Source organism: Silene latifolia, chromosome Y, assembly GCF_048544455.1.
Source record: "Silene latifolia isolate original U9 population chromosome Y, ASM4854445v1, whole genome shotgun sequence".
Lineage (NCBI taxonomy): Eukaryota > Viridiplantae > Streptophyta > Magnoliopsida > Caryophyllales > Caryophyllaceae > Silene > Silene latifolia.
The window spans coordinates 442,231,909-442,255,955 of NC_133538.1; the positions used below are offsets into that span (position 1 = coordinate 442,231,909).

General features: G+C 36.7%; 1 protein-coding gene across 1 annotated transcript; it reads left to right on the top strand.

Moving 5' to 3' along the window:
- Window positions 1–337: 337 nt before the first annotated feature.
- On the top strand, window positions 338–1,377 carry LOC141632680 (uncharacterized). Its single transcript, XM_074445203.1, has 3 exons — window positions 338–533; window positions 650–865; window positions 1,025–1,377. The coding sequence occupies exons 1-3, from the start codon at window positions 338–340 to the stop codon at window positions 1,375–1,377; spliced, it is 765 nt and encodes a 254-aa protein (XP_074301304.1).
- The last annotated feature ends 22,670 nt before the right edge of the window (window positions 1,378–24,047 follow it).

Genomic DNA, 24,047 nt, shown 5'->3' on the forward strand with positions numbered 1-24,047 from the left:
TCTTGTGTGGTGATTTTAACTGTGTGCTATCTCCCTCAGAGAGACTGGGGGGCCACACTAGTGAAGAAGAAATGGAAGATTTTTAGGCCTGTATTGACCATTGTGGCTTCCCAGATTGCCCTGCTGCTGGTTCCTACTACAGGTGGAACAACAAGCAAGAGCCTTCTACTAGAGTCTATTCAAGGCTTGATAGAGTGCTAGTAAACCATGAATGGCTGCAGGCTAGAATGGACACATGTGCTCATTTCTATAATGAAGGCCTGTTTGATCACACCCCATGTATAATCCAACCTAGTAACACTAATTTGGTGGGGAGGAAAAGTTATAATATTACACCATGTGGCGTAAAGTGGATGATTTTATACCTTGTATACAACAAGTATGGAATCAACAAGGGTATGGTACAAAGATGTATAAAGTAGTTATGAAGCTCAAACATCTAAAGAAGCCTCTAAAGGAACTGAACATCAAGCTCTTTGCAGATATAGAGAATAGTTCAGTCCATGCTTGGAAAGCTCCAGATTTTATTCAATGTCAGCTTAAACAAAACCCCACTGATGCAGATTTAATTATTAATGAAAGGATGGTTTTAAAAAATTATAGAGCCCTTCAGACTGCCTGTGATAGTTACTTATTGTAAAAATCTAAGGCCACCTGGTGCATGATGGAGATAATAACACCAACTATTTTCACATCATCATGAAAGGGAAATATGCAAAGAATCAGATTTGTAGAATTGCTGGTACTGATGGTAGAATGCATGAGGAAGGTGATCAAATTCAAAAAGCTTTTTTAAACTATTATGAAAAGCTACTGGGAACCTCTACTTCTACCACAAAAGTTAATTCCAATGTGGTTCAGATGAGTAAAACCTGCACTCAAGAGCACTGGGATATTTTACTTGCCCCAGTCACAAAAGTAGAAATCAAATTAAAGATGCCATTTTCTCTATAACCAACCATAAGGCACCAGGACCTGATGGATTTTCCGGTTCTTTTTTTTAAGGATGCCTGATCTATTGTAGGTGATGAGATAACCTCTGCAATCCTGGACTTTTTTACCATTGGGAAATTGTTACAGCAAGTTAATCATACATTCATAACCCTGCTACCAAAATGTGAGATGCATCAAAATGTTACTCAATTTCGACCTATAGCATATTGTAATGTCTTATATAAGGCTATTTCAAAAATACTGTGCACCAGATTGGAAAATATTCTACCTCATATCATCAGTGACACTCAGGGTGGTTTCATCAAAGGTAGAAACATTATTGAAAACATCTTAATTTTCCAAGATCTAATGAGACTGAATAATAGGAAAACAGTGTCTCCAAGGTGCTTAATGAAAGTTGATCTTAAGAAAGCATATGATTAAGTTAATTAGGATTTTATTGAACAAATGCTAAATGCATTGAATTTCCCTCCTAAATTCATTCATTTTGATATGGTATGTGTAAGAACAGCTTCCTATTCATTGGTGTTACATGGCAAGAATTTTGGATATTTTAAAGGGGCTGCGGGTTTGAGGCAAGGAGATCCTATCTCTCCTTTATTGTTTTACCATTACCATGGAATATCTAAGCAGAATACTATCTTATGTCACAAGCACCATGAATTTTAAGTATCATCCTCTATATGGACAACTGGAACTCAGTCACCTCATGTTTGCTGATGATCTCCTTCTATTTTCTAAAGGTGACACGACTTTAATTATGATATTACTTAGAGGGTTTGCCACTTTTTCTGCAGCTACTGGTTTACACATGAATACTATTTTGTATGGATTTTGCGCAAGGCGAAATCAGGTCAGGGTAGGTCTAGGCAGGGTTAACTAGCTCGAATTAATCTGCGAATAAGTATGACAGGGTATAAAATTTGAAGAATAAAGTACGGTAAATGAATAACAGTAAGACAAATAATTTTGTACGTGGAAAACCCTTAAATGGGAAAAAACCACGGGCACCAAGCCAGGAGAGGATTTCACTATAATATTGAATAAATCGCACAAATATCTGTAATTCAGCTTGTATTTCAGTATTGCTAGTATGTTGCTAGGATCTTGTCTTATGTCGTGCAAATGATCTAAGTGCTCTTTATATAGTCAAATGTTGAACGACTGCTAGATATTTCTCCATCAATGCTGAATATCCTGCCTTAATTAGCCGGAATAATGCTCATTATTGCTCCTTTAATTACCATCTTTAATTGCGAAATCTTTCTAATTAATGCCCCAATTATTGCGCGTTATTCATCTATAATATGATATCTTGGTCGAATATCGTCCTGATATTTAGACTGTTGTCCTCTCCATGGCCTGGTGCCTGTCTTCTTGTGTCCTGGTAGCATGACGTCCTGACACCCTGATGGTTAGGTCGAGGTAGAATATCGTTCAGGGCCATCTGTGGATTTTTAGGCTTAACAATTGCCCCTTATCTCCTTATCTTCGCTGGGTCAGGCCAGAAATAAGGAGATAAACTCTAATTTATAAAAAACTGCTCAACGGTTAGATTATGGCTGATTGGCTTCTGTAATGGCTAGTTGGCGGTTTGATGACGCGTGTTGTAATTACTGCAACTTCCTCAATAATTATTTTTGCAAGTTGCGGTTGAAACCCTAATTTCACCGAGTATAAATATCCTTTTACTTCATTAAATTAATCTTCACCAAAATCTTTTCCCTTCTGATTTAATCTTCTTCTTCAAGCTTTCTCAATTCCTTGATAAATTTTCAACAACTTTTCAATAATGGCTGCGAAAAAGAAATCTTCCAGGGGAGTTGATGTCTCCTGGAACTCCATTCGTTCAGAACCCTGAAGAGACCACCTCTGAAATTCTACCTTCATCTTCTGCTGCTCAACCTCCTGTGCCTGAAAAAACCATTGATTCTCCTCTCGAGATGATTTCAATTTTCCATGGTAAATTTGAATTCAAACCCATAAAAGCTCTGAAAGATGATCAGTCTCTTTCAAATCGTCTGAAACCTGAATTTGAAAAGGTGTTGAAGGATAAGGGAATTATTCCTGCCGATTCAGAAGTCTGGATCCCTGAAAACTCCCCTGTTAGGGCTGACTGGGCATGTCCTAGTTGGTTCTGTATTCATGACTGGGCCTTCAGGGCTGGTTGCAAGCTTCCTTTCTCTCCACTTATGGTGGACGTCATCAAAGAAATTGGTGTGCCTTCTTATCAGCTGATTATGGTGTGGAAAGTAGTCTGCTCTGTTGAATATCTCTACAAAAAACATAATATCTTTTTTTCTCTTGAAGATTTGAAAGCCTGTTACGCTGTCAAGACCAATAGCCCTGGCCGCATAAGTTTTAAAGTTAGGCCTTCTACTACTCCTGTTCTCTGTAATCTGGATAGCGGCCATGACAAGAACTGGGCTGCTGGGTACATGTTTATCAGGACCAATTCTATGGGCCCTGATCTAGCGTATTTGAACTATGATTCTTGTGTTGGTGGTGAGTACCCTGGCTTTTCCTTTTATCCTGCATGTTTATTCGTTAGTTTTAAATCAAATAAATTAAATTGACTTATATCTCCTTTGTGCACAGTTAATGATTAGGTTGCTGAAATTGAGTACCCTACTGCAAATATTTCCACTTTTCTTATTATTTCTCAAATGGAAAGGACCTGGCCTCTTTGTTGTAGGGTTGGTCATCTCCCTCGTTGCCTGAAGACTGAAGGCGTTTCTAGAGTGCCAAAGCCTTCAAAAGCTGCCAGTGCTTCTACTTCAGGCAGTAAGTCTATTTTGTTCTTTCTTTTCTTTTCGTTTTGGCTTTTTTCATGATAGCCTGTCTTTATTGCTAATATAGTGTCTCGTGTTATAGCTACTAGATCATCCACTCGCCTTGCCAGGTTTGGTACGGCTGACCTTTCTGCCAGGTTGGCCAAGGTCAAGGAGGAGAGTTCCCAGGGAGGTGGTGGTGATGCTGAACCTGTCATTGATTTAACTGAATTGTCTGCTACTCCCAAGGTTTCTGCTACTCCTGTTTCCCCTGTTGAAACAAGTTCAGCAACCCAGAAGAGGAAAGTGGAGGAGGTCGATCTATCTGCCCCAGTCAGGGAGGTGAGAGCTAGGGTAGATAATGTGGAGGCTGCTAAGGTGAAGATCAGGGATTATGTTGCTTCCAAATCAGATGTTATGCTCACCCTTGATCCTATTGAGACTGCTACCCAGGCAGCTGATTCAGTAGATCATTCTGTCAGTCTTTTTGCAAGTGCTTTAGCTGCTGTGAGAGAGGTATGTAGTTTTTGTTATTATTATATGTTTTTTATAATATATGTATATATTTTTTACTTAGAGGTGTTTATTATTATGAAATAATACTTATACTATTCTTGTTTCTGTTCAGGATGCTGCAGCCTGTCTCCATAACGCTTATCAGGCTACTTCTTTGGTGGCCAGGATTGATCTTATGAGATCTGATTATGCTAAGCTCAAGTCTGAACTGGATTTTGCTCGGGTTGACCTAGCTGCAAGGACTGCTGATTTGGCGAAGCTGCAGGCTAAGAGGGACGCTGCCAAGGCTGAGGCAGGCTCAAGAAAACAACTTCTGCAGGAGGCGTTGGACAAGAATGAGGAGCTTACCCTGAAGAGGGATGATTTGGAGTTCAAGCTTGATGATGCCTCCCTGTACTTTTATATCGAGGGGAAAGTGGCTGCTATGTCGGAGCCTGTGGAGGCCAGGGCAAATTGGAACCCTGAAGCTGAGATGGCCTTCGCTGCTTCTAAGTATCCTGACCTGCATAACATTGGCAATGAACAGGAAGTTGATTCTCCAGGGGAGGAGGATGTTGATGCTGAGGCTGATCAAGCCAAACGTGAAAGTGCTGACGCAGTCTCCAAATGGGAGCAGTAATTTTAAATTTCTTTGATGGTATTGTGCCATCCAGGGGGATGTCCCTGGACAAACAATCTTATTTTCTTGTTTCTTGGGTGGGTCAGGGAGGTTATCCCTGGCCTTGACGAATAATTTGGTGCCTTTGCCCCAGGGGGTAAGGGCTTTATTAAGGTAATGGCCTTTACTGGCTTATTTTGCTTATTTCCTGATGCTTTGTTGTTTTTTGATTTTCTTTGAACTTGTGAGCCTTGTCCTTCCAATCCTGTCGACCTGATAAAATTATGACTTTGTTAACCTGTCTTGTGATTGAAGCTTAACGTAAGTAATTCAACCATGTATGGTTTTTGCCATAGTGGTTGAAGGGGTGGGAAAACCGGCCTGTCAGGAGGGCTTATGTCCCCTGCCTAGCTGGAGGGCTTGGTATTCGGCCTGTGAGGAGGGTATTTAGACTGATGTTCGGGATAAAACACCCTTGCACCATCTTGCTGCGTCCAACCGGTTGTAGATGTGTGCAGTAAATTTTGTCAGGTCAAACAATTAATTCATGCCTGATTGGTCCTGACATTTACTTTATCCGGTGATGGTTACCAACTCGTTAGGCACAGTTAAGTGCAAATTTTTTGTTTAAAAACTGATGTACATTAGAGTAGCCCTCAATCCTGAATATTTATGCATATAAACATTTATCATGTATAATTGTTCAGGATTCAAAAATAAGAGAAATTGGGTTAGTTACATATATAGACCTAGATTGCACATAGAGCATACGAAACACATAATTTTTCAGATAGCACGTCAGGTTGAATCACTGATATTAAAGGTATTGTTTTTTACCTGATTTGGGCCTGACATAGATTTTATACATGGAATAATTTCAAATGTGTTACATTCCAAGATCTTGGGATCATTTCTCCTTCTAATGTTTGGAGCCTGTATGCTCCTTGTTCGACGATTGAGTCAATTTAGTAAGGGCCATCCCATGTAGGGGCAAGCTTGCCTGCTTATTTTTCTTTTTTGTTGGAAAAACTTTTCGTAGGACAAGGTCTCCTTCCCTGAAGACTCTAATTCTGACATTTTTATTGTAAGTTCTGGCTACTGCTTCTTGGTATGATGCCATCCTGAGTTTGGCAGCGTCTCTCAGTTCTTCTGTTAGGACCAGGTTTTCTTGCATCAGGTCTCTGTTTGCTTCAACGTTGTTCAGGTTATATCTTGATGTTGGCACCCAAATTTCTGCAGGGATGACAGCTTCATAGCCATACACCAAAGAATAGGGTGTTTGGCCTGTCGATGTCTTTCGAGTTGTCCTGTCTGTCCATAGCACTAATGGAAGTTCTTCAGTCCATCTGCCTCGTCTTCGCTTCAGTTTCTTTTTTAAGCAGCTTATGACTACCTTGTAACTAGATTCAGCCTGGCCATTAGCTTTTGAATATCCAGGGGTTGATGTTACTAGGTTAATATTCCACTCTTGGTAGAATGCTTTAGTCTTTTCCCCACAAATTGGGTTCCGTTGTCACATACTATCTCTGATGGGACTCCATATTTGCAAATAATATTCGTCCTGATGAAGGATATTACTTCTTTTTTGGTTACCTGCCTGAAAGAGTCAACCTCGATCCATTTAGAGAAGTAATCAGTCATAGCCAACATGAATACTTTCTGTCCTGGAGCTATAGGCAGCTTTCCTACAATATCCATTCCCCACTTCATGAATGGCCAGGTTACAGAAATTGAGTGAAGAAGTTCAGTTGGCTGATGTATTATTGGTGCATGAATTTGACAGGCTTCACATTTTGAACAATATTCAGGGAAATCAGCCCTCAGTGTTGGCCAATAGTAGTCTGTCCTCAGTACTTTACTTTCCAGGCTTTTTCCTCCTTTATGGTTGCCACAGTGTCCATCGTGTATTTTCTGAAGCACTTGTTTAGCTTCATCAAGCACTAAGCATCTCAAGTATGGTCCTACCTGCGATCTCTTGAATAAAGTGTTATTGATAATAGCATAGGTTGAAGCTCTAATCTTAACAGCCCTTGCTTCATGCCTTCCCTAAGGTAATATTCCTTGGAGGAACCAATCATAATAAGGTTTGGTCCAAGAATTATTATCTCGATTAACAGGGTTGACCTGTTCGGTTTTACAGATAGCTGGTTCTAATAAATGAATAATTAGTATTTTGTCGAAGACTGCAGGGGTAAAATTTGAGCCTAGACTGGCCAAAGCATCAGCCTGCGTGTTCAGGTCTCTTGATATTTGATCTATATCAAATAAAGCAAACTTAGCGGTAAAGTTTTTTGCATATTATAAATACGAAATCGTTTTTGCATCTTTGGCCGTATATATTCCCTTTATTTGATTAGCAATTAAAAGTGAATCAGTTTTTACCTTTAGGTTTTGAACACTGAGGTCTAGACATATACCTTTAAGCCTGCTATCAGAGCTTCATATTCTGCTTCATTGTTGGTAGCTTTGAACTCACAGCTTATAGCCTGAGCTATCATGTCCCCCAGTGGCGATTTAAGCACTAATCATAACCCTGTCCCCCTGGAATTAGATGCGCCATCTATGAATAAAGTCCATTCTTGGTCTGGGGTCTTATTTTCTAATTGATTAACCACATTTTTCAGGTCAGGTTCCAGGTTAGGGTTGCATTCAGCCACAAAGTCTGCTAAGGCCTGCGATTTAATCGCTATTCTGGGTTCAAAGGAAATATCGTATGTACTAAGCTGAACCGACCACTTGGCCATCCTACCTGACAATTCAGGCTTGCGTAGGACAGATTTTATGGGTAAGTTGGTCCTGACTATGATGGGGTGACATTCAAAGTAAGGACGTAATTTGGCACATGACATAATTAGAGCTAAAACATATTTTTCAAGTAATCCATACCTCATTTCAGCATCCAGTAGGCTTTTACTTACATAAGAGACAGGATGTTGTTGGCATTCCTGTTCTTTTACAAGGACTGCGCTGACTGCTATGTCAGTGACGGATAAGTATACTGATAGACGTTCCCCCTTCTCTGGTTTAGCCAGTAAGGGTGGAGATGATAGATACGATTTTAAGCCTTGAAAGGCTGCTTCATGCTCATCTCTCCAATGAAACTGCTTATTTTTTCTGAGTAGGTTGTAAAATGTTCTACATATTTCAGAGGATCTAGATATGAATCGGTTCAGGGCAGCTACCCGACCTGTCAATTTTTGAATATCCTTGACAGACTTGGGTGACTGAAATTCCAGGATAGCATTTATCTGTTCTGGACTGGCTTCTATGCCTCTTTTTGTCACCATATAACCAATAAACTTACCTACAGAGACTCCAAAGTGGCATTTTGCAGGGTTGAGCTTCATGATGTATTTTTCCAATATTTGGAATGCTACTCCCAAATGCTTCACATGATCTTCTGCGTTCTTGAACTTTACTACCATGTCGTCTATGTAGACTTCCATGATATCACCTATTTGATCCTTGAATATCATGTTGACCAGGCGCTGGTACGTTGCCGCTGCATTCTTCGGACCGAAAGGCATGGCTGTGTAACAGTATATGCCTCGTTCTGTAATGAATGCAGTACTTTCCTGGTCAGCAGGGTGCATTTTTATTTGATTGAATCCAATAGAGGCATCCATGAATGTCAGCATCTCATGCCCTGCTGTGGCGTCTACCATGGCATCAATATGTGGCAAGGGAAATGGATCCTTAGGGCAGGCTTTGTTCAGGTCAGTGTAATCTACACAAACTCTCCATTTTTCATTCTTTTTCTGCACAACAACCACGTTAGCCAGCCACTCAGGGTACATTACTTCCCTGATCATTCCCATATCCAGAATTTTTTTTACTTCCTCGTTGATTATTGCATTTCTTTCAGGTGCAAATTTTCGTCTTTTCTGTTGCACAGGCTTAAAAGATTGGTCAATATTAAGTTTGTGTGTAATTATATCAGCACTAATTCCAGTTATATCAAAATGAGACCAAGCAAACCAAGATGATTTATTTTTAAGGAATTTTACCACTTCTAGCCTGACACAGTCTAGAGCGTCAGATCCTACTAGAACATACCTGTCAGGGTACTCGGGGTCTAGGGTTACCTGATCTGTTTCCATTCTGGGAGGTGCTACATAAGTACTCCTAACAGGGTAGGGTAATTGCTATGCGAGGGACTTACCTGCCTTGGGAGATTTAAAGGCTGATGTATAACATTCTTGGGCTGTCTTGTGATCTCCTTTGATTGTGGCTATGCCCCAATCTGTTGATGGCACAGCCTTGACATTATCAATCCAGGGTCTGCCCAGAATTGCATTGTAGGATGACAAGAAATCCGGGACTTCAAATTTCTCATAGGATGAGACTTCTTCAACGTAGGTTGGTAGATGATTTCTCCTAACGTGCTTCTGGTTTCTCCACTGAACCTTACAAAAAAGCTCGATTTCTTGGTGATTTGATCTTCACCAATATTCATGGCTTTCAATACATCAAGTATGATTAGGTTCACCGAGCTGTCTCCATCTACTAAGATCCTCCTTACTGTAGCGGTTCCAATCTGCATAGAAACTACCAGGCCATCATGATGAACATCAGGAATCCCTACCAGGCCGCAATCGCTGAAACTGTTTGTCGGGACATGATCCGGATTGCAAGGTGATGTGGTCCTTGGCGTCCTGGCTATCTTCTTTGCTGCTGAACTGGCCAGGCCACGAATTTATTATCCACCAGATATGAATTTCACTTCATAGATTGGTGGTGGTGGAGGAAGGTTGCGGTCCTGCTTTTGTTCCTGGTTCTCCTTGCCTTGGTCTATATTTCGTCCTTTCACCCTGATCAGATCCTTTAGATATCCGGATTTCAGCAGGTAGGCCACTTCTTTCCTCGAGGTGAAGCAATCATCCGTCGTATGTCCAATGTCCATATGAAATTCGTACCATTTGGAGTTGTCCCTCCTAGGGTTGGGATTTTCCACCTTCCTGGGCCATCTGACTGCTGATCCCATATTGTCAAGTCTCTGGATCAATCCTGCAATATCAACACTGAAGTTATGTTCAGAAATAGGTGGGAAAACTTTAGCCTTATCTTGATACTCATGTGCCAGGTTGACTTCTGAATGGTCTGGCCTAGAATATGGAGTAGGTATGTAATTGTTTCCTTTGTTGCTTTTCTTATTGCTCTTTTCATAGTCCTTTGGCCCGCTGGATGATCCAACTTTATAGCTCTTGTCTTTTTCCAGCCTGATATATGCGAGAGTCTTGGTCTGGACATCTTCGAAGGTATGGCAGACATACTTAGTGAGTTCATTATACAAGTCACTATGAGGTAATAACCCCTGCCTGGATGCCTACACTGCTGTTCCAACGTCACACCTGGGAATGGAGACTTTCTCTTTGTTGAACCTGGCGAGGAACACCCTGAGAGTCTCCTTTGGCTTCTATGTAATCCTGTAAAGATCACTAGACCGCTTCTCCAACTCCCTGCTGCTTGCAAATTGTTGGTTGAAGTTGTTGATCAGGTTGGCAAAAGAATGGATGCTCCCAGTTGGCAGGTTGATGTACCACTGAAACGCAGGTCCGGTCAGGGTCGTTCCAAATCCCTTACACATGCAAACTTGCCTTAACTCGGTGGGAATGGATGTAGCTAACATTTTCTGTTTATAGAGAGCCACATGATTCTGTGGATCCGTAGTTCCATCTTAGATCATCATAGACTGGATCACGAACTTTTTAGGCAAGTCCACTTTTGCTATTTCGTCTATAAAAGGCGAATCAGCATAGCTATCAGGGGCAGCTTCTTCTAAACTGGCAGGAACTACAGGTATCTTCTCGAACTTTTCATTTAACTTCTTGATTTCCTGGACCACTGCCATCATGATGACTGCTGCAGATTCATCAGGTTTTTCATTGTTATCGTTTGGCTCACCATCATCATCTACATTGATGAATTTAGGCCCACTCGGGCTCCCAAAGCTGGAGAAATCAATATTTTTGATAATTGATGCAAATGGCGTTCCTGGCTGGAATCTAGAGCCTGCTCTCTGGGTTTTTTACAATTTTTGTTTCAGAGCTGACTCAGATTCTCTTAACTGAAGGATTTTAGCCTGAGTTTGGGCTAATTTTTCTTTCAAGCTTTCCAACTCAGCTATTTGTTGGAGGGCTGCATTCAATTATTCTTCGATGGTAGGCTGGGCCATTTTTGTAGGTTATTTGGATTTTTGTGAAATAAGGAAAAAAGATTTTAAAGAGCTAGATGCCCCACGGTGGGCGCCAATTATTTTGTATGGATTTTGCGCAAGGCGAAATCAGGTCAGTGTAGGTCTAGGCAGGGTTAACTTGCTCGAATTAATCTGCGAATAAGTATGACAGGGTATAAAATTTGAAGAATAAAGTAGGTAAATGAATAACAGTAAGACAAATAATTTTGTACGTGGAAAACTCTTAAATGGGAAAAAGCCACGGGCACCAAGCCAGGAGAGAATTTCACTATAATATTGAATAAATCGCACAAATATCTATAATTCATCTTGTATTTTAGTATTGCTAGTATGTTGCTAGGATCTTGTCTTATGTCATGAAAATGATCTACGTGCTCTTTATATAGTCAAATGCTGAACGACTGCTAGATCTTTCTTTATCAATGCTGAATATCCTGCCTTAATTAGCCGGAATAATGCTCATTATTGCTCCTTTAATTGCCGTCTTTAATTGCTAAATATTTCTAATTAATGCCCCAATTATTGCGCGTATATTCGTCTATTATATGATCTCTTGGTCGAATATTGTCCTGGTATTTTGACCGTTGTCCTCTCCATGGCCTGGCGCCTGCCTTCTTCTGTCCTGGTAGCTTGACGTCCTGACACCCTGATGGTTAGGTCGAGGTAGAATATCGTTTAGGAACATCTGCGGATTTCCACGAAGACACAATATTATGTGTCTTAGCACTCTTATATTTGGAATTACTGGTGCATTCCCAAGCACCAGTTCATTAACTGGTTTATTGTCAGAGAGGCATTAATGCGGAAAGATAAGCTATTCTCTTTAGGCATCCATCCTGATAATGAATGCTTACTCTTTGGAAATGGCCCAGAAACCCATCTGCATGTTTTTCATCAGTGCCAGTATACTAGATTGGTATTTGTGCACTTAGAAGCTAGGCTAAACATGAAATTGTCATAGGCTGATGTGTTGCACTGGCGACACACTAAACCTTGAACTATAGTGAGAAAAAAAGTTACAAATGCGTGGATTCAAGCTACATTCTATTCCATCTGGTTACAGAGGAATAGAGTCAGATTGGAGGGTGTGCTTGCTCGCCCTGAAGCAGTTATCAAAGATGTCTCAAGCCTTATGCGAATTAAATCTATGTATTGGCTAAGTTGTACTAGAAAGAGTAGAGATGAGTATTGGATTAAGTCTATATTTAATTAGGCTTATTCCAAACCATTAAAATTGTACCTTATATGGTAGTTTGTTATGTGCTTAATGAGAAGTTCTAACCTTTCACATAAAAAAAACAAAAAAAAAAAAAATACATAAAACCATCTCAACAAGGTAGTTGAACAAGATGGAAGTCCTAGACCCCTAATTAGACTCCTCTAATTAGTGACACAAAGTTATATTAACTTTGTGTCTTAAGTGATCTAGTAACATGCATGCTAATAAAAAAAAATAAAAACTGAAGAGATGAGAATACAACCTATTCATCATCTACTATGGCATGATCATCTTCATCTACACAAACTCTTGATGTCCCAAGCTCCATGCATGATGATCCTTCATCCTTGTGATGGTCCTCCAACCATAAAGAATCCAAAGTAGGATTTCTCCTTCCAATGGCACCCAAGATTTCACCCCAAGATTACTACTAGTATTAACTAGATATTAATTAGTAACATACCCTTAATAATATTACAAATATTATTACTACATTAGTAATATATGATGTATAATAATTTGTGTGTGAATTATTTGTGATTTTGATCAACTTTTGATCAAAATATGGTGAGAAATATGATGAAGAATGATGAAAAATTATAGAAAACAACTCCTGTTTTCACCTTGAATGGACCATCCATTATATGTTACTTATGAGACTTATTTTTATCTTACATCATCCACATGCAACATCTATAGTAAAGTAGTATCTATATAGGTGAGGTAAAAAATAAAGAAATGAAAACATTCCTTAGTGGATTTTGGTTTAACATGTGGTGACTATTATCAATACACTCACACGCCACTGAACATGTTTTTGGTCTATTTTGACTTTTGACATTTGTCCTATAAATGCTTATAAGTCTTATATTTAATTATCTTATATAATTAAATATTATTTTGATCATTTAACAATTAAATGATACAAATTAGCGAATAATATACACTTAAATTTAAGTGATATTTGACCATTATATCAATATATAATGGGTCCCATATTGCCCAATTAGATTAATTTACAACTTCTTATAAATATAATTAACTAATTATCTCTACTACAAAATATATACAAAACCTCAACTAATTCAGTTAATTAACTTTCAATTAATAAATTAAATCTTATTTAATCACATTAACATAAGATACAAATTATTAATCAATTATCATATAATCAAATAATTAACTTAATAGACTTGAGTTCCAAACTCAATATCAAATAATAAACTCACACTCCCCTAAAAAAAAAATAATAAACTCACACGACTAACTATTTTAGTCGATTCATATAAGGGACTAATTTATTTGTATCAAATACAAAATATTACTTTTTCCATTGGGACACCATCCTATAGGTGTGACCGAAAGGGATAAGCTGAACACCGCCGTCATACGACAGTAACGTCAAACTCTAGTTAGCCAACCGTTACCGATATACGTTGAACAACTGACGAGTATTTATAATAAATATCCCGGTTATATTCCTTTAATGAGATTTATTAAGTAAACGCACTATTTTGGAGGACACTCACTCCAACAATCTCCCACTTGTCCGACATAAGTGTGCGCTACCAATTCTCCATTCCGTTATATCTCCCACTCAATGCAAGGTGTTTTTCAGGTCGTACTTGCACATAATCATATCGTGAGTGATTTCCTCGATTTGGAGAGTAACTGTCTGAACGAAAAATCTACCATATATCACTTTCGAGCGTGGCCACACATTTCCTGTCACTACTCCTCGAGTGGCCTTGAGATGTTAAAACCCTGACGAGGGTGGACAATTCCTTTTGACCTATTTTCTTCGTTCAATCACAGATCACCATGACCCGGAAGATGCCCATCTGCCTCCTTTTACGGCGCGACCTAGGACAAAAACCAAAGTCAATCGAAAACTGTATTGACTCAGACAAATAGTCGCTAGTCAAAAGAATCGACTCAGAAGGAATATTATAGAAGTCCTTGCCACGACCAGGCTTCATAAAGAAATTAAAAGGACTCTATAAATGGTCACTGCCCGACAGAGTGTCTCCACAATCTGCCTATGTAATCGACCAGTCATCTCCATGACTCCATGGTGGTTGAACTCACCATCGATCAACTTACAATCTAGTCAATCCGAGACGTCACCTCATTAAGCAACTAGGGACAAAATACAATGTTAATCCAGTTCACTTGAAAGGTTCAACGTTGTCTCCACAACCTTCTCAGATTTAACAAAGTATTAAAATGAAATCCGGTAAGTAGTGAATATATGAGTTTTGAAAAACTCAAACGATAAATGCGATTATCATATATGTAAAAATTGATACACTATCAGATTATTACACATCATATAATCTACAGCAATTCAGTTACCCTGTTTCAACCATACTGAAACATCATGACTATCATGTTTACCTTTCAACAAGGCCTTGGTTTAAAATCAATGACACCTCATCTGATCAAACCATACAAATTGCTATTTCTCTTAGTTTCACATGACTTATATTACATGTAACACAATTGAGTGCATATCTAGACTTAACTCTAGACTAAGGCATCCTTGCCTTAAAATAGCTCCCACTATTATCACAGTATATTAGGATAGGATATGTGGCTGCAGGAACTACTTTTAGTCCCTGCATTACTGCCGAATCCAAATTACTTCCTTTTTGCAACATCAAATGTTACAATGTACTCAGCTTCCGTTGTAAAATTCGTAATGTGTGACTGCCTGAAACTCTTCCAGCAGATCAACTCCTCATAGCCAGTACGAGATTCCAAACAATCCTTATTGTGTTTTTGAAAGATGGTATTTGTGTAACTGCTTACAAAAACCAAAGAATAACATCAAAACACTTAGCTTCACATCCTTAGTCCTTCTCAAGTACTAAAGGATAATCTATATGGCTATTAAATGACCTTCACTTAAATTCGATTAATAACAATTCGTAATACTCAAAGCATACGAACTGTTAGGACAATAATACATCACAACGTATTAAATTAATCCAGCAGCGGAAGGAATTGGAATTAATTCTAATGAGTTCAAATAGTTTGAACCAGTCAAGAATCTTATCAATATAAGATTTCTGATATAACTCTGATATCCCTTTTGGATTTATCTCTATAGATCCGGATATTTTACATGTATTAATCTTCTCCTAAGTCTTTCATCATCTCAAATTATTAATATGTCAAATAAATAAAAGACTCATAATACCACCACACTCCCACTAAACTTCATGTATAAACAGAATTCCTCGACATTTCGAGAAAAGTTTTATAACATGATCAAAACACACATTTGGTTAGAAATCTATATCTCATTACTTAACATATTCATATATGTATCATTTTAATTTAGTCATAAAATTAAAACTAGATCTTATGCATGAAAACTAAAACAAAAAGATAAGAAAATCAATTTCTCACCAAATAAATTTCGGTCAAATGGGCACCAACAAGATCTCCTTCTTGTTCGTCCTTGAGCTATCCATTTATAAGGATGAACATTCAAAAATCCCAAAGTAGAGATTCTCCTCTTGATTACACCCAAGACTATCCCTTATCCCCACTAAATAATATTAACTAGATATTAGTTTAGTAGTTTACCTTAAAATTGATTACTAACACTCATATATTACATTAATAATTTTAGTAATCCTTTTGGAACAATTAGAATCAAAAATCTCAAGTTTTTGAGAAAGATGATGAAGATAGGGAGAAGAATGCATGTGTAGCTTTTTCATGCATGAAGAGAATGAATTAGTAATCAAAAATGAGAACAAAAGTTCTCATTTCTAATGCATGCCACCGGTGGGAAGGAGACAAGGAAAGCATCTTTTCCTTTCTTTTTGTCTTCACAATGTGTAGGTGTGTAAGACAAAGTAGGATAGGTGTAAGGCTACAAAAGCAAGGCTTATGATTATTTATCATAAAATAAATCAATCTTACACCATCACAACTCCCTCCATTCGGTCCATCCTCCATAATATGGACTACCATTTTATTTTGTCAATTTGTCATTTGTCACACAATATGTCTCATGTAATATATTACATGTTATTAATTAATTTAATGCATATTTATCACATAAATATCATTTCATGAATTAATTAAATTACATCCAATAAATTGACTAGTGATAGTTGATCACATAAACAAAATGGGTCATGTAATTATAATTCACAATATCTTGTAATTATAATCAACCATTCATTCTTATCTTTATTGTTTCTCAAACAATAAACAATTTTAGTAATAAAGCATTTTATTACTAAAATAAATCTTATTTAATCCCATTACAATAACATATCAATATTTTCTCTCACAAATTGAATTGTTCAATTTTAAGGAATTGATTAACTTGTATCGTCATACAATCAATCAGCTTTACGGATAAGGGCATCATCCTTTAGGTGTGACCTTAAGGGATCAATCGACCACCACCGTCCCACGACAAAGAACGTCAAACTCTAGAAAGCCAATCGTTACCGATTTATGTTGATCAGTTGACAATATAATGAATCATCCCTTACGTATTCTTTATATGAGATTTAATAATAATATTTAAATCATGTGATCGCACTATTGTGGAGGACACATTTTCCAACAATCTCCCACTTGTCCTCGACAAGTGTGCGTCACCAATTCTCTTGTCCCATTACTATCTCCCACTCAATGCAAGGTGTCTTTCGGGTCATACTTGCAAGTGATCATATCGAGAGTTGTTTCCTCGATCTGGAGAATAACTGATTGACCGGATTTATCTATCATAGATACCTTCCGAGCGTGGCCACGCATTTCCAGTTCATTACTCCTCGAGTGGCCCTGAGATATTGTTTTAACCCTGACAAGGGGGTGGACAATTCCTATCGCACTTATTCCCTTCGACTAGCCACATCCATCATAACCCAAAATATGCCCATTTGACCCCATTTACGAAGGTCGTAGTAACACAAATCAAAGTTAATCTGAAACCGTGCCATCTTAGGCGAATGGTCTTTAGTCAAAAGAATCGACTCATTAGAATACTATAGTAGCTCTCGCCACGACCAGGCTTTATAAATTTGTCGAACTCTATAAGCGATCACGCCCGATAAAGTGTTCCTAACAATCTTGCCTATGTGATCGACTAGTCATCTCACATGACTCTATGGCACTTGAACTTGCCATCAATCGCATCACACTCTAGTCACTTTGAGACGTCACCTCATACAAGTGACTATGGGCGAATACAATGTTAATCCGTGTTCACTTTAACGGGGTTCAATGTTGTCTCTACAACCCGTTTGGATGTAACAAAGTATAACAAAAGAGTTTTAAAGTAAAACTCGAACGACAAATGCGATTATCACATATGAATAGTCAATGCCTGATTACTATTTTATGTTCTATAATCTAATTTGATCTTGTACGTAGTTGTTCATTTCAATTCAATTGAAATGACATGACTCATCATGTTTAGCCTTTGAGAAGGCTTTGGTTAGTAGGTTTTATCAATTTCTTGTACCTTACTCAACCTTACTACATACTCGTTTTCCTTTGTAATGTATACATTTGCATTACAAAACTTTCTGAGTACGTGTCGAGATCCAATCAAGACATAGGCCCTCTAGCCTAAGAATAGCTCCCACTTTTTTTCACAAAGTGTGCGGGACTCATCCTTCTTGCACATCTCATGATTGCAAGTGTACTCAATTTCCGTTGTAAACATTTCTCATTGTTCTTTATTGCCTAGAACGATTCTAGAAAATCTATTTCTTAAATATCATAGCCACAATGGTATCTTAACAATCCTAATGTGTTTTGATTATGGTTTTGTCGGAAACCATGCGCAATCTCAATTGTCAATTGTCACTTGTGTAACACCCTTACACAAAATTGCATCATAAACACTTTGCTTTACTTCCTTAATGCTTATGCAAGCACTTAAGGGTAATCTTTATGGCTTACTTGGTAAAGATTACTTAAATTCGATTTTGAAAACTACTCATCATACTCAAAGTATATGAAGTGTTATACATCATTACTCATTTAATTGATCCGGCAGCGGAAGCAAATGAAATCAATCAAATATGTTCAATTTAATTGGACTAGTCATGAATCTTATCAACATAAGACTTCTTATTGACGCTAATATCATGTGGATTTATCTTCATAAAACCGGATATTCAGGTTTTATTATAATACTCCAAAAGTTTTAAATCATTCGCAATGATCAATATGTCATCCACATATAAGACTAATAAAAAATTTCCGTAACTCCCACTAAACTCCATGTATAAACACAACTTCTCGACTTATCGAGAAAAGTTTTATAACATGATCAAAACATTGATTCTAACTCATTGATGTCCTACTTAAGACCATCTCTTAAGTTGCACATTATCTTAGGATTGCAAGAATCTATAAAACTCATGACATGTATTGAATACATTCCTTCTTTTGAAGAAGTAGGTTTTAGATTCACATGCTGTATGCGTATCCTCACAATGAAACACAATCCCTAAGAAGATCCAAATAGACTTAAGCATTTCAATTTGTGCAAAACCCTTTGCAACCAATCTTGCTTTGAAATCTCTCTTTATTAGTGCAAAACCCTTTGTCACTAATCAAGCCCTTTTGTTTCGGATTTTCATGGCTCTAAGCCTTGTATTGAGTTGTGACTTAAACACTCTTATGTAAGTCATATGTTCATTACTTTCTAGAAGTAATCAACTTGAATCAAACAATTTCTTTTGTAAGTTATAAGCTCTTTACTTTCTTAAAAGTAGCATGAATTTATCATTTTTAACAAGTGACGAATTTAACCTCCTAGGTTTTGAAGAAACAATGTCTTACACAAAATGTCTCATGTAGGCAAGAAAGACCAGTTTCTTGCGACATAACATTCTCTGTGGCATTCTTTGTGGCTCTTGAATAATTTCTCCCACTCTGTCTTCTAGAAATAAACTTGTATTTTAGAAAGACAGCTTCACGAGCCGCAAACCCGTCGTACTCGTGATAATTGAAAAGGGAAAAATGAGCATTTGTTTCTTGTGAAAACTTATAAACATGGTACCCTTACCGTTTCATATCTCATATGATTCGATTTAGTGGAAAAATAATTTAGACAAAAAATGATAAAATCTCCAAAAGGATCAAGTAACTCAAAGTAACTTGATTGAAGTTCAAACCATATCGAATAGCGTTTGAATTCTTATTCAATCACACATTATTCCATAATGCGTGCTAAGAGAGATTAACTTGTGATACTATATCACATTTCCTTTGACTTATATCAAAGTCTTCACTTTGATAATCCCATCACGACTAAATCGTGATTCCTTGAACTCTTTAAACTTCTTCAAAGATTTTTCTATTTACCTTATTAAGTGAACACATTAGCGTCAACTTAAATCGTTGGTAAAAGAAAATGATCAACCTATTTTGGATCGATGATTTACAACCTCGATCTCCTTTTCAACCAAAAGGCACGAGACATCTTGCTTTGAATACAAGATACGCATATACCATTAACAATCTAATGGTTTCAAGAGTACTCGATAACTCTTTGCGTTCATCATTCCAAAATTTAAGGTTTAATCTTGGGTTACCAATTTGAATCTTACATCATCTACATGATATATCATTCTAGTTTGGTTTAGAATATAATCACCTTGATAATGGGCTAGCCATATATCAAATTGTGGTGTATAGGGTCACAAAAGTGAAAACCTCTTTTGTATCTTAACAAGTTTATATTCTTATTTAGAGTTTATGTACTTAATAGTCATAATTAAGTACAACTTTAAATCCAAAAACTAGATTGAGTACACAATTACTCTATCTCTCGATATTATTGTTGCTAGTCGTCATATTCTAATCATCTTATTTGTCGAATACAATGATGAAAATCTCCACTGGTTTCTAATATTGACGAAGTGGTACTAGCAAAATTTATGTTTAATCAAATAAACATTTAGAGAAGAAGGTCCCATTAGATATCCCACAACTAACTTGTTGATTCTTCAATTATTTGGGGTAGTTTCCTTTCTTGTGTCCAACATTTAATACAATGGAAATTTTATTGGTCGGGATTGATAGGTTTAGTATCGTCATTTCTCAATAACTTTACTTTTAACATTACCTTGTATCAATTCCATTATTATGTTTACTTCTTGAACCTCGTCCTCATCTTAACGGTTTAAGAGAATGCTCCCACTCATTTCAATGAGTCTTTGCTTTGAGAAGCAAAATTGAATTCATGAAGATTACTCTTCATTTGTTCGTTTTAGTTTTAAAAACTTTCATTGAAGTGGTTACGTTATTTTGGTCAATTTTGATTTCCAACAAATCTAGTTACCAAAATTAGAAACAATTCATTGTAAGTAGATGTGTTAGTCAAGAATCAAAAACCTGTTTGATAATGAATAACTTTAATCTATACTCTTTACAAGAGATCCTTAGCAATGGTTCATTTGAGGTTTTTAGAAGAAAATTCAAATTTTGTCTTTAGTTACGATGTTTTAATGGAGATTTGAATCAAAATCGAAATGATATCGTATATGAATTGTGGTAAATAAATAGAACAATATGATAACGGAATAGTGGAAAACTTAACATTTATCGTTTTATTAATACTTGTAAGCAACAAGTAAAGCATTTACATAGTGACCTCTACCCAACTATGATAAATAATTCCAAGACCCAAATTCATATCGACTTAGGCACGGTGGGGCCGATTCATCCTTTATCAATATAACTCGGTGGATTAACGTTTAATCGATTCTACTTTTAGAACTCTTGGTCGATAATATTACATTAACATTTATCTTTAGACCAAAACACATTCAACAAGGGGACGGTGTGGCCGATAAAACCCTTATCGAAAAACTTTTGTTGAGTTCAATCCAAATTTCGAATAAATGTGTCTATGATCCAAACCCACGTTAACTTGGGCACGGTGTGGCCGATTCATGCCTTCTCAACATGAATTCGGTGGATAGACATTTATCACCCACTTCCCCTACGTAACAAGGTTTGTACCCCGGTGTGGCCGAGTGCACTCCCTCACGAAATAGGTTTTCATGGTTTCTACTATTTGGTAAGGCTATGCACTACTACAGATACAGGCTATAACAACGGTCAAAAACCGTTGTTATATAAAAAAGCGGACGTTGTTAAAGCGTCTGTTGTAAAAGGTTATAACAACGGTTGGTTTTCTTAAGGAAACCGTTGTTAAAACTATTAACAACGGTTTTAAGTATAAAAACCCGTTGTGGAAAGTGTGACTCAATTTTGGGGGGAAATTTATAACAACGGGTTTTAATATACAAAACCGTTGTTATAACTAAAGACAACGGGTTGTTTGTAAATAACCGTTGTTGTTTGTTCTTAAAAAATAAAAAAAAATTAAATTAAATATTACTAGATGCATGCATAATTACGGCCCGTTAGAATTTCGATACATGCATTATTACTGACATCACTGTACATATGAACGGATAATATGGAATGAGAAGGGTTAGTAATAAGATTTGAAGCAGCATTATTGAGAGATATGATGATGATTATGGCACAACTTTCTAACATATATATTAATTAAAAAGCAACTCAACCCACACATTGCTTAGAATAAATACATTGCATTATCTCAACTAACATTTCCATTATCTCAATATATTCATCTCCAAACCCTAACTGCTAAAACAAACTCTACTTAATCTTTCAAAACAAACTCCAAAAACTCCAACAAAATGAATGATTTCATCCTTAAGACTCTTACCATGATCGAGAACAACAACAACTTCATCCGCCGGTTCCTCCATATTGAGGAAAGTTTCAAGAGCTACCTTGCGGATGCTCGATCCGCACTGAAGCACGCCAAAGAAGATGGCTTGACGGAGCAAAGAGCGATTGCGGCTATATGATGATATAGCAACTGCTGAACGGAACCTCCAAATAGCCAAGGAGGAGAGGACGGATACGATAGAGCAGAATAAGATCCTCTATGAAAATATAAGAATTGCATTTTTATATATGTAATTTTTTTTTTAATTTATGTATTTATAAATATATATATATATATATATATATATATATATATATATATATATATATATATATATATATATTAATTATGTTTATCTTGCTTCTTCATCTTGCTTCTTCATTGTTTTACTAACTAACTAGATTCAAATAACATAATGGTCGATAAAAACACATACATGCAAAAGAAATAAATAGAAAAAGAAAATAATGACGATGAAACTAACAGTGACGGCGAGATTTACCTGATAAATACAGAACGTAATAGACGATGAAATCAACAGTGACGGCGAGAAGATAAAGCGACGATGAGAAAGTGAGAAAGAGAGAAAGAGAGAAAGAGAGTGTGTGTTTTGTGTTTGTTTGTCTGCTGTGTTTGTGTTTGTGTATTAAGGGTTGTGTTTTGTGGCTGCAGCAGACTTCTGTTTGTGTGGTTTATAGTATGGAAGGTATTGACAACGGTTATTAAACAACAACCGTTGTGAAATATGTTTTAACAACGGTTGTAAAAAACACCCGTTGTTAAATAAGTTTTAACAACGGGTTTCAAAAATAACCGTTGTGATTACTTTTCACTAACTTTGCGCCAATTTTGCGCCAAATTATTAACAACGGTTGTGCATGTGTGACCCGTTGTTAAAACTAATAACAACGGTTTTATAACCATACCCGTTGTAATTGATTTTAGTAAAATTCGCGCCACACATTCTACAACGTCTATTGTGATTTTCGTGAATAATCGTTGTTAAAGGGCCGTTGTGGTTGCCTGTATTTGTAGTAGTGATGTCTCAATTGATTGTTTTAGCGAGAGGTCATGTCAATTTATTATCTATCACGTTTTAAGTGAACTAAAGCGGTGAACTACGATAATTGTATTTGACACGGTCGATGAACTCGATTAAATAAAGATGCATGTTTTAGTTATGGCGATTTAGCGATGCATGCGACATATAAATAAAATGCAGAGCATAAAAATAAATCCTAGTATGGCCTTCCTAAAATAGAAAACTATTTAACTATTACATATTCGGAAACCAACTCCATTGGTCCCTTGAACTTCGGTTGTGGCACGCATCCCGAGGTAACACCGTCTTTATGTATCACCATCTTGAAGAAATCCGTCTTTGGGAACTCCGAAATGAATAAAATTACATAATAAATTACATAATTTCCTATTATACATTTGTAAATATAATAAAAAAAATCTATTAAATTACAAAACGGTGATACGAGATCACAATAAATTACAACCGAATCGATATTCCCATACATTTCGGGTAATATCAATTAAAACTAAGGCCATACTAAGTAAATATTACATAATTCAAAATTACATAAATAAAATTATGACAATCATAAAGAAAATGCAGGATTATAATATGTATGAACATGCCCAATTTTATGCTAAATCGCCTTTAAGGAGCCAATATCGTATATTACACGGTTTTTACGGATTTGCGTGATTCAACGTTTTATAATCACAAAAATTACATAAATTCATATTTATGCACAAGTTAATTACCCTAACTTCTTAGGACTCAAAATTAGTCTCCACTAACTATTTGACCATAATTAACTCATATTTCTTAATATTGTTCATAAAAGGACTCAAAATTACAATAAAATGCTATAAACTTCAAATAAATCACAAAAATTTCAAATAAATTCAAAATTTGAAATTTAAACTCATGAACATTCTGGAAAAATACCATGACACTCATAATGTTCAAAAACTTAGGTTAAAAATTTCGAAAGTTATCGGGAAAAACAATGTTGCGG